General features: G+C 37.5%; 1 protein-coding gene across 5 annotated transcripts in view; it reads right to left on the reverse strand.

The window, feature by feature from the left end:
* Window positions 1-2,102: 2,102 nt before the first annotated feature.
* Window positions 2,103-12,927, reverse strand: part of WAPL (WAPL cohesin release factor) — a 159,810-nt gene continuing 148,985 nt past the window's right edge. For all 5 annotated transcript variants that reach the window (XM_040607165.1, XM_040607168.1, XM_040607164.1 and 2 more), the window contains 8 exons: window positions 11,624-11,700; window positions 10,208-10,383; window positions 9,776-9,891; window positions 8,917-9,075; window positions 7,427-7,634; window positions 6,123-6,211; window positions 4,933-5,028; window positions 2,103-4,557 (listed from right to left, as the gene is read on the reverse strand). In XM_040607165.1, the coding sequence (XP_040463099.1) occupies window positions 4,492-4,557; window positions 4,933-5,028; window positions 6,123-6,211; window positions 7,427-7,634; window positions 8,917-9,075; window positions 9,776-9,891; window positions 10,208-10,383; window positions 11,624-11,700 (987 nt within the window). In that variant the 3' untranslated portion in view covers window positions 2,103-4,491. The remainder of the gene's footprint in view (window positions 4,558-4,932; window positions 5,029-6,122; window positions 6,212-7,426; window positions 7,635-8,916; window positions 9,076-9,775; window positions 9,892-10,207; window positions 10,384-11,623; window positions 11,701-12,927) is intronic.

Consider the following 12,927-nt stretch of genomic DNA (forward strand, 5'->3'; position numbering starts at 1 on the left):
CACAGGCAGATACACATACCAAGCATGGCAACGCAAAGCTTAACCTATAGCTGCAAATTAAGTTCAGTTTTCACAGTTGGAATAAAGACCCTTGCGGCATTAATAAACCAATCTACTCTTGGATAAGGACTTCAAGCAGTTGCATTATTTATAATGGTTTCACTTTTACTTACAGTAAGACTATCTGCACCTGCTGATGCTGCAAATGCCGTAACAGATTACAGTCCCTTAGACAGGGGACCTGTAGGGCAGTAAAAACCAACACATATGAACGGTAGCTGTAAGAATCCAGTAGTGCCCTTTAACCAAAGATGAATTAACACATTACATGGAGGAGGAGTAGCAGCAGCAGCATCAAGAATTACATTGCCCTGGTTCTGAAAACACTTGGCTAGTGGAATCTGGGGCAAATTCCCATATAATTATCTTCAAAAATCCAATTAACAAGCCATCCTATAAGGCAAGGCTAGATGCAGAATGGCAGCTGCTTAAGCCCTCTTTGTCTTTTGAGCTCAAATACACATGTTCATTTCTTTGCCCTTTAAACAAGAACGGTACCATCTAAATGAAAAAAAACTTTACTGAAAAACTGTGTGGCCTTGCCTGGTAATAGCCCCAGCTGAGTGTGTTTTGGCTTCTGCTGACTCAAAGGAGGAATTATTGGGAGGAATTATTGATGTCCAGGAAGGAAAACTGAGGGAAGACAGAGTACTCTCTAGTGCATCTGAGACCAAAAACATCTTTATCAATTCAGCGAGGTACCTGAGCCTGAAAACACGGTTAAAAGCAAGAACTCTTGTTAGTGTACTGGATTACAGAAAAAGCTAAAAAATGTAATGCCCTAAAATTGTTATGAGAATTCCCACTACCTTCTTGCCCAGCCAAAATGGCCATGCAGTGGTTATTAAGCTCCCTAGCAGAACTGCACAGCTCCAGCTGCACGCTTGGCACAGATGCTTGGCTCAGGGGGAAGAACGAAGCTTTTATACCTTTGTATATCATCATCCAATCTTCTGCTCAGAGAGACTCAATCTGCTGACAGCACAAACCCCATTCCATTAGGCTAGCTTGAGAAATCATCTCCAGCACTACCTGCTTCTACATTCAGCTTCTGGTAAATCAGTGCTGTACACATCATGCAAGATCATTTTGTTATTATGCAAATCGAGCATTTCAGAGCGCTCTGAGAGTGAAATGATTCATGTGAAAGGCGATGACTCCCAAATCTTCTACAGCAGCTCCACAATCGTCCCGTTAATCTCAAAATGCTGACGTCATCTCAAAGCCCCCGCACATAATGCTTCCTGTATTTATGTACCAACAACATAACCAAGAGGAAATACTTTTACAGAACTGTTGGGGTTTTTGTGGAACACATTTGCTTACATAAAGCTGTATTTGCCTCCTACAGTGGCACATACTAGTAACATACTGCTCCATATTTCAAACTTCAGTAACATCCCTTTAGAGCACAGAAATAAAGCTACATTACACTGATGCTTGTTGAAGTGGCACTGAGATGACACATCACATTTAACTCGCTTTACAGCTTATGAATTATTGCGTATTGTACCTGCATCTAATTGTATCACTTAAGAAAAAAAAATCCATTGGGAAAAAAAAATCCACCCTGCAATTAAAGCATCATTTGTATTAACAAACAGTGCAACGCTCACAGTAATTTTCTCAGTTTTTGCTGAAGAAAGAAGCCAGTAACATCCCCCAAGACATGAAAAGTATCACCATAAGTAAGCATGTTTTTGTTATTCTAACTACAGCTCTTTAGAGTGGTTACATGCCCCTTCAGCTGAAAGATCAACAGCAACTTGTGTGGAGTACTCCAAAATGCATCAAGAGATTGAGCACATCATCTCCAGAAAACTCCAAGGCTTTGTTGGTTTGACTGACCACACAACCTCAGGTCCAGGCACTGAATATTGTGGAACGCTACCATCACGATGCTCCTCTATTGCTTTTTTTTTTTTTTTTAATTCCCCCCCCACCCTTCTTTTTTTTTCCTCCTTCCCTTTAACAATTTACCTGACACTGCCTTTCTGCAATCACTCAGAGGAGTGTTTTATTGCATGTTAAAAGACAAGATATGTATTGAAAGTAGCAATTTTATTTGAGTTAAAATTATTTACAAAAACCCAAAGACATACTTCATGAAACTGGTACAAACTATTTTTCCTGCCGTTGGCTTTTGCTCCAAAGATCACAGCTGAGAAATACTGTATAAAATAAAAATAGGATTGGATTCAGAAAAGTACTCTACTGTTCTAATTTCCAATTGAGAGTATTTACACAAATATTTACAATGGAAAAAAGTTACTTTAAAACTTTAATTTGCAAGTTGGCCTCAAGTACCCTTTAATGCAGAGTTATTTGAGGGTCTAACACACAAAAACGCACTGCAGTTCACAGGGTGATTTCTCCCCCCACCCTCAAAAAAAAAAAAAATCTGCATTTGTCAGTGCTTGACAATTAGTTACATTTAAAAAAAACTGTTAAACACTGAGGTAAAGCAATTCCCAAACAATTACCAGTGTAACAAAGAAAGGTAGTTGTCCCTGCTTTCCCCCATCATCACATCTGTATTTTATTTTTTCTTGCCATCTCTCCACAGAAAACTACATAATCAAATCAAGATTTTATAGTAAGTGAAAATCTCTAAAAATCAGAAAACTAGAAGGGCAAAATATTCAGTGATTTCCTCCTATCATTTACATACAGCTTCTCTCTCTCTCAATAATGATTTTTTTTTAAAACAAAGGGGAATACAACCTCAAAAACTTTTCTGAGTTACACTGATACACTAAGTTTTAGAAGGTGATGAGAGAAAACGCAAAAAAGTATGACCAACATAGGATTTTTGCCGCTAATCAGTTACTTCCTTACAGAATTCCCAACAATCTGCATTATCAAAAATAGGAAGACATAGAAGGCAGCCACTGTATGTAAAAAATTTACAGCTGGCACTGATACAAAAGCACGAGTTCTTAACTTTATACATGGAGATAACACAAGATCTAAAAGCAGGTTAGATTTCCTGTTATTTCCCCCTCATTATACATAGAACTAATATTTTTATGGCTTCAAGTTTTACAAATTCAATGGAACAACATGACGCAACTACCTATACAGGTATTTAAAAATGTCAATGAAGCAGATCTCAGAACAGTCTGCAAATATTCAAGACCACCTTAATAAAAATAATTACCAATTCTGTTGGTCTGAATAATGAGTGCAAGAAAACAACTGTTTAAAAAGTCATGTATTTTCTGGGATTCTTTGTTCCACTTAAGTCTTCAAACACAATGCTTTGCTGTGAACTAGACCTCAGACTGAACAAAATCTTAGCTATATCAGCAATTTAAGGCTTTGTGTTGTATGCATTTAAACTTTGTCATACTACAGAAGAATGAAATAGAAAGATTATGTCAGCTGGAAACATTAATCCCCATTGGTGTTTTAGCTTCTTTAAAATTCTTCCCCCTAAAACATCCAAATTCTTTGTATTGAGTATTATAAAATACATCTTGAGTGCTTCCTTGAAACAAATCAAAACAGCATTTCAAAGTTTTTGCTTATTAGAAGTGTAAACTACCCTGGGATTGAATATTCTTTTTTTAAAATATTTTTTTCTTTCTTTCTTTAAACAGGGCACACCTTTTTACAGTTACTATTTTTTTTTTTTAATGGATAACATACCCTCAAATGGCTTTGTGTGTTTATGGGTTTGCATGCTTCTTGGAACTACCAAGTGTTATGGTCTATCAGTTTACAGTACATGGGCCGTGATAGTTTTAGAACTGAGAAATAGTTCAGCAACCTAATTTCAATCAAAACAGTATAAAAAATAAACTATCCAATCCTCGCCTCTTTGGATTCCAACAGATTTTAAATATAGACAGTAGTTAAAATCACAAAAGTATTTAAAAATTTATATTTTATGATTTTGGAATAATCTAGTAATAAAAAAGCAAGAGCAAATTAAACTCAAATAGGAGCGGTGCTGCTGTCCAGAACTTCTTTATTAGAACATTTGTTTGATACCTCAGTAGCTAAGCTGCCTTTGCACCTGGCTGGCATGAAACAGTGGCTCAACAGTAAACAGCAGTTGCACTATCAGCAGCAAGTTTTTCCCCTTGAAACTTGTCACGAACAAAGCAAGAAAAAAAAAAAAGATAGGGAGGGTAAACCCTGCCAAAAAATATTTAAATACTGCACTGCATCATAAACAGCATGGTTTCTTTATTTACTTTCCTCAGAACCTTTTTCCCCTCATTTTTGATAGTTGCAGATTGATGTAGTAACTGTCTTTTAGAAAATGCTGAACGCATGGTTAAGAGACCAGGTAGCCTTAAAAATCCGAACACGAATGACACAGATGAATGCTCTTGGTATATCCTTCAAGGACTTCTTTCATGACTTCTTCTTTTGTCTAAGGGTAGCTCCAGCATTAGAGTGCCTGCAGCGGAAGTTAAGTATCTAGCAGTGTTCCAAGTATTCAATCACCCTAGAGATAGATTTCTGGCCTGTTGTTCCAACAGCACACTGGAAAATGTAACAGAAAACAAAAGTAACAAACAAGCATTTGTAATACCTCTTTAAAGTACTTGAGAACTATGCTCATTTCCAAATTTTAGTATTTAGAATTATGTGTCAGTAAAAGCAATTAGGTTCAGATTCAAAAGTATTTTCCTGACCAGTCACAACCAAATGAAATGGAAGTAGCTTCATTCCCCATTTACTACCAAAGTAATGACAGACAAATCGGTTTTCAGTATTTAAAAACAGAAAACCATCCTGTGCTCTTCTAAAGACACAAACTGAAAAATATTAAGTGCTTCTAAAGATGTATGGACTATTAACAGAAAACACAATTACAAAAATATTGACATACATCAATTTAAAACATGTATTACTTACAGTAAGATTCATAAAACTGAGAAATTTTTTGAGCATTTCAGTCATTATCGAGAAGTCCCCTTCAGGTAAGTACTCCCTCACAGTAGTCACATTGATCTAAGAAATAAAACAATCCATTTTAATTTGGGAAATATTTTTCCAATACAGAACTGTATTACCCTGCATGTGAAATGCACTAAGACAAGTATATTCACATCATTATTAAGATGGCTTTCGCTGTCATCTCTATGATTTAAGTCTCTCAAACAACACTAATATGTTTATGGTGTTTCTAGGAAACAACAATTGCTAAACTCTTTTTTTTGAGTTGGGGTTTTTTTGGATTGGTTTGGGGTTTTTTTGGGTTGGGGATTCCCATTAAAGGTGATCACAGCCATCAAATCTCCCCGGAACCTAGAGGATTATCAAGAACAAAAACCACCACCAGATCACTCTCCTGACACGTAGAGAATCTCCCTTTATAATTGTTAAGGGTTGAGAATTATTGAACTTATTGTCAGTATCACTCCAAGCACTGAAATTGTATGGAAGCTAATCAGTCAAAAGGTACAGAACAGCACGTGAAAGACCACTTCTGCCAACATGATGAATTTAGACAAGCATGAAGGCAGGTCTGAACCTCACTTTCATTTGAGTATATATTTGACCAAAAAGTTTATGAAGTTCTCGGCCATTAGAGTTCCACATTTTTAGTTCTATTATGTATTTCCAACCTGAGGCAATCATCTTCAACTCACATGGACATACGCGACTTCATGTAATTTCAATGGAGGTAAAAATAAAGCAGACTGATAAAAATGAATAAACAAGTCTGATGTTAACTTGCTTATTGAAACTACCGAAAAAGAAAGCGAGTTTTAATTATAGAATAGGTGAGCCAATTTTTTTCCTTTGCCTTTCCAAAGCAAGTTCATTTGTTGGCTAAGACTAAGAGTGGAAGGGAGAGAGAGGCAGAAGAGGTTAAATATTCAATTCCAACTGGTTTCGATAAACATACCGATGTTCAGAAAATTTGTTTCAGACTGAATGCCTCTGGCAACTTTTCACTAAACTATATACATCAGTGTAGCTTCATCAACGTACCAGCTCACACTGAACCCTAATTCAGTAAACCTATTCAATACCGCGAATTATTACTTCACCAAAACTCATACTGGACTTCAGAGCAAGTTATTGACTTATTCCCTTACTGGACTCTCTTGGCAGAGACAGCCTAGAAGCAATGCTGTGTACGAGGCCACAATGCAGTCTTCCATGTGCTTCCCAGCATGCTGAAGAGCTGTAAAGAGAGACAACAGAGTGTATTGTATTCTCTAAGCAGCTGGTATCTTTTACTGCTTCAAATACAATCTTTCATTATCACTTCTCAGAATTCTTTCCTCTGAAACAAAATGAGCTTTTGGGCTGAGACCTCAGAGGCAAGAATCAGACAAACTCTGTCTACCTCAGCAGTACATTCTTGAACAGAAACATGGTGTTCACTCACCGTCAACCCGTTATGTTACACAGTATTTTATTAATAACCATTATAGTGTGCAAACTCTATGCTTAACACTCCAAAATACAAACACAAATGTTTCATGTGATGCTACAAGCCAGTGAGACTTCCACCAAAAGTTATATCGAGGATAACTTATACAGTCCCATTTGCTAAAGACTCAGCATTTCTGGGCAAACCACAAACAGCTGCAGCCACCACGACGGAGCTACAAAAAGGACAAAGGATATAAAGCAAGGTTGGAGAAAGTCATATACCGCACCTACTATTAGAAGACCATAACGCTATTAGAAGTAATACACTGCACCTACTATTAGGAGATTAAACCAAGAAGGACTGACGTTTCAGACATGATACATTTTCCAGAGACAAACTACGGTAACTCAGCTTACAGGTACTTAAATTCCTGGAGCAAACTACTGAAGATGCAGCACATAAAGGCTTTACATAGGTACCTGAGATACCACCAAATGGAGGGAGAACTCAGACAGAAAGAAGACGGGGACAGGAGAAGCATACATGAAAATAAGGAGCGGAGGAAAAAAACGAATCCCTAAAAGCAGCATGAAACAAGAACAGGTCATGATACCCTGGGGAAAAAAAAAACCACTAAATTAAGCCAGGTAACTTTCAAGGACTGTTTCAGAAGAATAAGGTAAAGCCCTAAAAGCCATCCCTCCAGAATATTTCTTACACAGAACCTCTAAAAAGGTGTGGGGTTTTTTGTGTGTGTGTTGGGGTTTTTTGTTTGTTTTTTAAGAAGGAACTGATCGAAGGTACATAAAGAAAATGAAAAGTAGCCTAACTCTTCTTCCACTTCTCATGCTTCAGCTCTGAACTGCTCCTACTTACGATCTGTAACAGTTTCACCTGGGGAACACACTGAGGAAATCTCAGCCCAAGAGACTGCACGTCAATAGGAAGCAGAAGGTGGGAATTTATGCAGTCACAAGAGTTCTTTGCTTTTTCTGAGCTCGTCACAACCAGACAACATACCTTTATTAAGATCAAGTTCTTCATCATCTTCTTCTTTCTTATCTTTCTCTTCAGTACTATCTGGCTTTTCTGTGGAGACCCACTGTATCTCCCCACTTGTCTCTTGCCATTCCCCACTCTTATCGTGCTGAGCAGTAGGAGCTTCTTTAATCAATTCGTCTGTCTGGCTCTCCGCCAGCTGTGCCGCTCGCTCACACTCAAGAAATAGCTAATGGGGAAAATTTCAGGGGAATTTCTATTAGAAATTAAATCCTAAACACATTGAATTACTACTTGCAAGTTTATTTCCTCTTCACAATTCACTGCTTAAGACAGTCGTCAATACTTTTCTTAATAGCCTTTTTTTTTTTCTTCTTTTTCCAAAGAAAATATAATTTATCCTGACACTAACGCTGTGCTCTACAGAAGAGCCTCCCTCCCGCCCTTGCCGGCACTGAACTAGCAGGCTCCTCGTAGGCATCGTAGATGTTTCATCGTTTTCTTTGAGACGCAGTTGGAAGACTAAAAGTTGCCGTATTTCCCTGTCCATTTTTGTTCTTTACTAATCCTTATTTTCTTTTCCTACTAGCTATCCTCTTTGCTCCCTCAGCTTTTCCCTTAGTATGTAAAAAGCAGAAAAGTAAGAGTAATTTAAAATTACTTATCAAGATGCTGCTTCAGTCACAATCTCATACTGTACACTTACATCTTCTGAATTATTTCCCAAACCATACAACCACCACTTTTAAATATTGCTTCAGAGCTGAACGCATTCCTTATTTTTATTCTTCTTTTTTTTTTGTCCACTGCTGCACAGTTGTTTCACATAGTTAAATACAAGAACTGCTAAAAGTGTCCATAAAATTATCTCAATTGAAATAAAAAAGGCTGTATTTCCTTTAAATTCTTTTATTTTAGTTTGCATGGTGGAACACATTCACCAGAATTATTGGTGAATTTCTTTTTTTATTTTTTAAGTTGGTCAATATAACATTTAATAATGCTGTTTTACAACCATAATCATTACATCCATATTTTATTGCTCTTGTAAAGCATGATACTTTTTTTTTTTTCTCTCTAATTTAATGTTACAAACTCCCCAAAATATAATACTTAGAAAAAAAATCTATGGAAGCAAAGTATTTAAGACAGGAGCAGCTCACAGTTTTTACAGCTGGTTTAAAACAAAACTAGAAGTAAACCATTTAGGAACAAGAAAACTAGAAGTAAACTCTATAGGAACAAGAAAGCTTTATGGAGCATGAGAGCAGCCTTTGGGTGCCTGTAATAATGACGCCACTGTTTTTTACCAGGAAAGCTGTTTCTGTAATGGGCAGTACTGAACAAGTCAAAATTGTGAGCAGCACCACTCTTCTCCCGCTATGCTGAATTATTCAAAATACTAAACAGAAAAAAATTATGTCAAATCTTCATTGCAGAGTTCTGCCTTTCCCCCTTGACAGCCCAATAATGAGAAATGGTAACTGTTACAGGAAAAACACATTTCTTACCTGCACTAAAGCCTGAACAGCATCAATCTGTCCAGTTATCTTTAGGCTATCATCTTCTCCCGTACAGAATGAGTCAAAAGAACATGATGTTTCCATATTGACAAGACAGTGCCTATTCCGAGCACTGTATTCTACTAGATTGATCAACAGACCCAATCCCTGCAAGAATTGGAGAGTCCGAGAGGATTACACATATTGAAAAAGGATAATTTTGCAAAAACCAGCTATCCAGATAAATGTCGCCTTTAAGCCTTATCTTTCTGAGGACACGTAACTTAGCAGCACACCTTTATGAAACAGTTTGATAGAAGGATCAGGATTTAAAGAAATAGGAGGCAAAACTGAGATCCCTCTATAATAGAACTTGTATGCAGGAATCCTGTTTTTACAAGTCTTAACATGAAAACATTTTAAAACATGTGATTTCATTCATAGATTAGGGAGTCAGGTGTCCAACCTTCAGCTTATAATCTTAAAAGACCCGTCACGTGCACAATTTCAGTGTTGCTATTTAGGCCACACAGACCCTTTTTACATAAGCTGAGGTAAATTTGACAAAGCCTTTATCTCAAACAATAACACCCAGTGTATTTCTACATTGAAAAGACATTTGAAAATTAGGTAATTCACAGATTTATTTAGCTAAATCTCTTTGTTCATCTAGCAGTGCACTTTTTCGCACCAAACAGGGAAAATAGTTAGCGCTCAAAGCCACCAAATCCTTACAGAAACTTTCTTTAAGCACCTCACCAAGTATATATAAGGTCAAGGAAAACTGTAGTGGCTGCTCCTTAATTTGGAACCAGAGTAGTTAAATGCACCAGGGGGTGAAACTGATGTAAAAGATACAATAGCTTACCAGCACCCGAATATCAAATCTCTGTTCTTGAGGTAGGAACTTTGGAACCTGAAGCACACAATTCATAGCTGTGCCTATCAGACCATCTTGTTCACCTGTTTTTGTACTACCCCATTCTGCAAACAAAAAGAGTTTAGAGGCTTACTTTTGAAAATACTCATTTTCATCATCATTAGCCGATTGATAAAAACCTTTTCGCCCTAAAGACAAACAGGGGTCTTTTCGCAAAAGCTTGCATCTTAGCACGTAATGCTTGCAAATACTCATCCAATTTGCGAAGACAAGTTACCCGTTAGTGTAAAGCAAGCGTCTACCATACATAACTACTTTATTACACTGTAGATAGAAAAATCATAATCAGCGTAAGGAAAGGGCGCACGTAAATGTTTTACTTGATGCTGTAACACCGAACATGCTAATTTTTTGTTTTACCATTATCATTTGTCAGGTTGAGCAAGACACCGATGATGGCCCTCATACAGTCTTCCACGGCTTTACCCACATGGTTAGCTACATTCTGGTGGGGCAGAGGCTTATTGTCTGGTAAACAGATACTGTCTTCAGCACGGTTATATCTCTGAATTAACTCCTCGCAATGCTGCAGTGCTCTGCAGGGAGAAGATGCAGAACAAAATTACCTCCACAAAATACAGGACATTCCACCTTTATACTTGTTTCACCAGGAAAAAACCTCAAATACAGAGCTCATGCAGAATTTTTCTGACACTTAGATGCCTAGTCAGTAGGGAGACATAACAAACTTATCAGCTATAGAATCTGTTATGAGCTCAACTGAAATTGTGAAAACAAAGGCCAGGAAAGCTTTGTGGCTTAGAGCTTTATCAGCTTGAGATTTCAAGAGCAAAAGTTCATTTTTCTTTCCACAGTCTCACAGAAGACATCGCCTCACCATACAAGCCCAGCCTCTCATATCCTCTGACCATCAAGGCACAACATTATCCCGACAGTGTTATCTAAACATTCCCTTGTTCTGTCCTCAGAGCTACTTCCATCCGTCCTCAGAGCTATTTCCACTCGGTAAGAAATAAACAAATGACACGTGACTTCCTAGCAGTAAAGTCTTAATCTTCTAACACTGCTGGACCACTGGCATGGTTCTACCGCATGTCATTAGTTTGATGTTAAACTGACAACACTCGTTTCAACTACCAACAACACAAAAAATGACAAAAATATATACTGGCCTAAATAGCATATAAACTGTGCTGCTTTTTGTCTGGTTGATTTGTTGTTTGTTTGGCTTTTTTATTTAAAGAAGTACCCAAAATATCTAACCTACAACCATGAAATTATGTTTCCAATAAGGCCCACAGAGCCAAATTTTCAGCTCCATTTGCTCTCTTATGAAGAGCAGTACAAGAGGGATACAATCTCTGCCAGTCAACTGAGACCTCACCCAGATTGATAAATGGGTTAGAGGTGTTTGTACAAGCATCTTTGCCAGGGAGAACAGCTAAGAACAGAATTTCACTATTTCAATTCTGTTACGCTCCATTTCAGTAAACACTTAAGCATAATGAAAAAACAATAAATAAACGTGGCTTCCCAACTGCCCTCTTCCGTGTTCATATTAACCAGGTACAGAAGGAGCTGAATCCACAGTTTGCAGCTTCTACAGAGCCAACAATAGCAGCGCTACGTATTGGTAGTACTCAGGCAGTTACACATACCCTCATGTAAATTAACTTCAGCGTTACTTGATGCAAATTAACAGTGGAAACTGTGGGGTTTTTTCCCCCCTAGACTCTTCTAGTATAACAATTTATCTATTGTTTTTGCCCTATCATGTGCAGCACTCTGCAAAATTGTCTTTTTGTTATAACTTACTTAGCTGAGGAGACTATGAGTTGTGAGTCTTTGTACGCTATCAGATAGCTCTGATTTTCTGGATTATGCACAGTTACCTGAAAAGAGGAGGAGAAAGTAATATTAAATATGGGACTTCTTTTTCCTTGAAAGAGAAACACTCCCTCCCCCCTACCACCCCGCTTCATTCAGTTGCACATTTCTTAGTTATTATCCAGTGTAAACATTCACTTGTCATTGTCCAGTATTTCCTTAGAGTTTTCACTTTGTAATTATTCACACAGAATTGTTGTACTGAAGATAAAACCATCTTCTTCATCTTATATAAAACTATAGTGAGTACAGAAACCACGTGGCAGAATGTTCTGCCACAGCAGAACCCTGACTCTATCTCCTGGAACTATAGTGTCCCAGGTGTGTGTATGAGTGTATGTAAATACACACAAAAATATAAAAGAACAAAATTTTAGGTGTTATGTTGTTTTTAGAACTTGTTCTGAGAGCTTATTATGCATCCAACCATAAAAATCACATTTTTTCTTGATTCCCTTGACTGAAATTCAGAGTAAGTTTCCAGAAACAGCAGAAGTTCTTTTAAATTTTCGTGACTTGGTGTGTTGATTTTTGTCATCTCTCCCAGCTCCTAAGGACCTCACTACATCACAAACCACCCTTAGGCTCAGATTTGAATATTCTACCACTAAACAAGGCTCTTCTACTGCTGCTTGGCAAACATATCTATCAAATATAAAAGCAGAAACTGGATCTGAACATTTTTCTCTCACTGTTCAGAAGGCAGGTGCCATTAAAGTAGGCACCCTTGGATTAGTACTTCAGCAATTGTTCATCTTTCTCAGGTTTTAGCTTACTTTACGCTGTCTTTGAGTCTGTCTTTCTATTTTAGCAAAGAAACAAGTTAGCGCTGGAACTATTTGTCCTCTAACTTGGGTTTACGGTGTTCGCTGAGGTTCATTGACCCGCACGCTGAACCCCACCGCTGCTTTCTCAGCTATGGAGATGTACTGCTGAAACATCACAACACTCTTCTGCTTGCTTACCGTATCACAACACAAAAAAGAGTAACACTAGTAGCAAACACGAAACTTGGCAAAACAAGGCACTGTAGAGAAGCATATGCTCACAATTCCTGTCAATTTAGCTCTACACAAAACCACCATGTAATTCTGTTCAAATTTCTCATTCTCATTTAAAAAAAAAAAAGTATCTCGCACCTCATTATACGTGCTCAACTGATTACAGGACTAGTTTGACTTTCAGGGCAGTTTCCCCATTCAGCACTTAGATGATACTTGAAAGCAGCAATC

This window comes from Falco naumanni, chromosome 9 (assembly GCF_017639655.2).
Source record: "Falco naumanni isolate bFalNau1 chromosome 9, bFalNau1.pat, whole genome shotgun sequence".
Lineage (NCBI taxonomy): Eukaryota > Metazoa > Chordata > Aves > Falconiformes > Falconidae > Falco > Falco naumanni.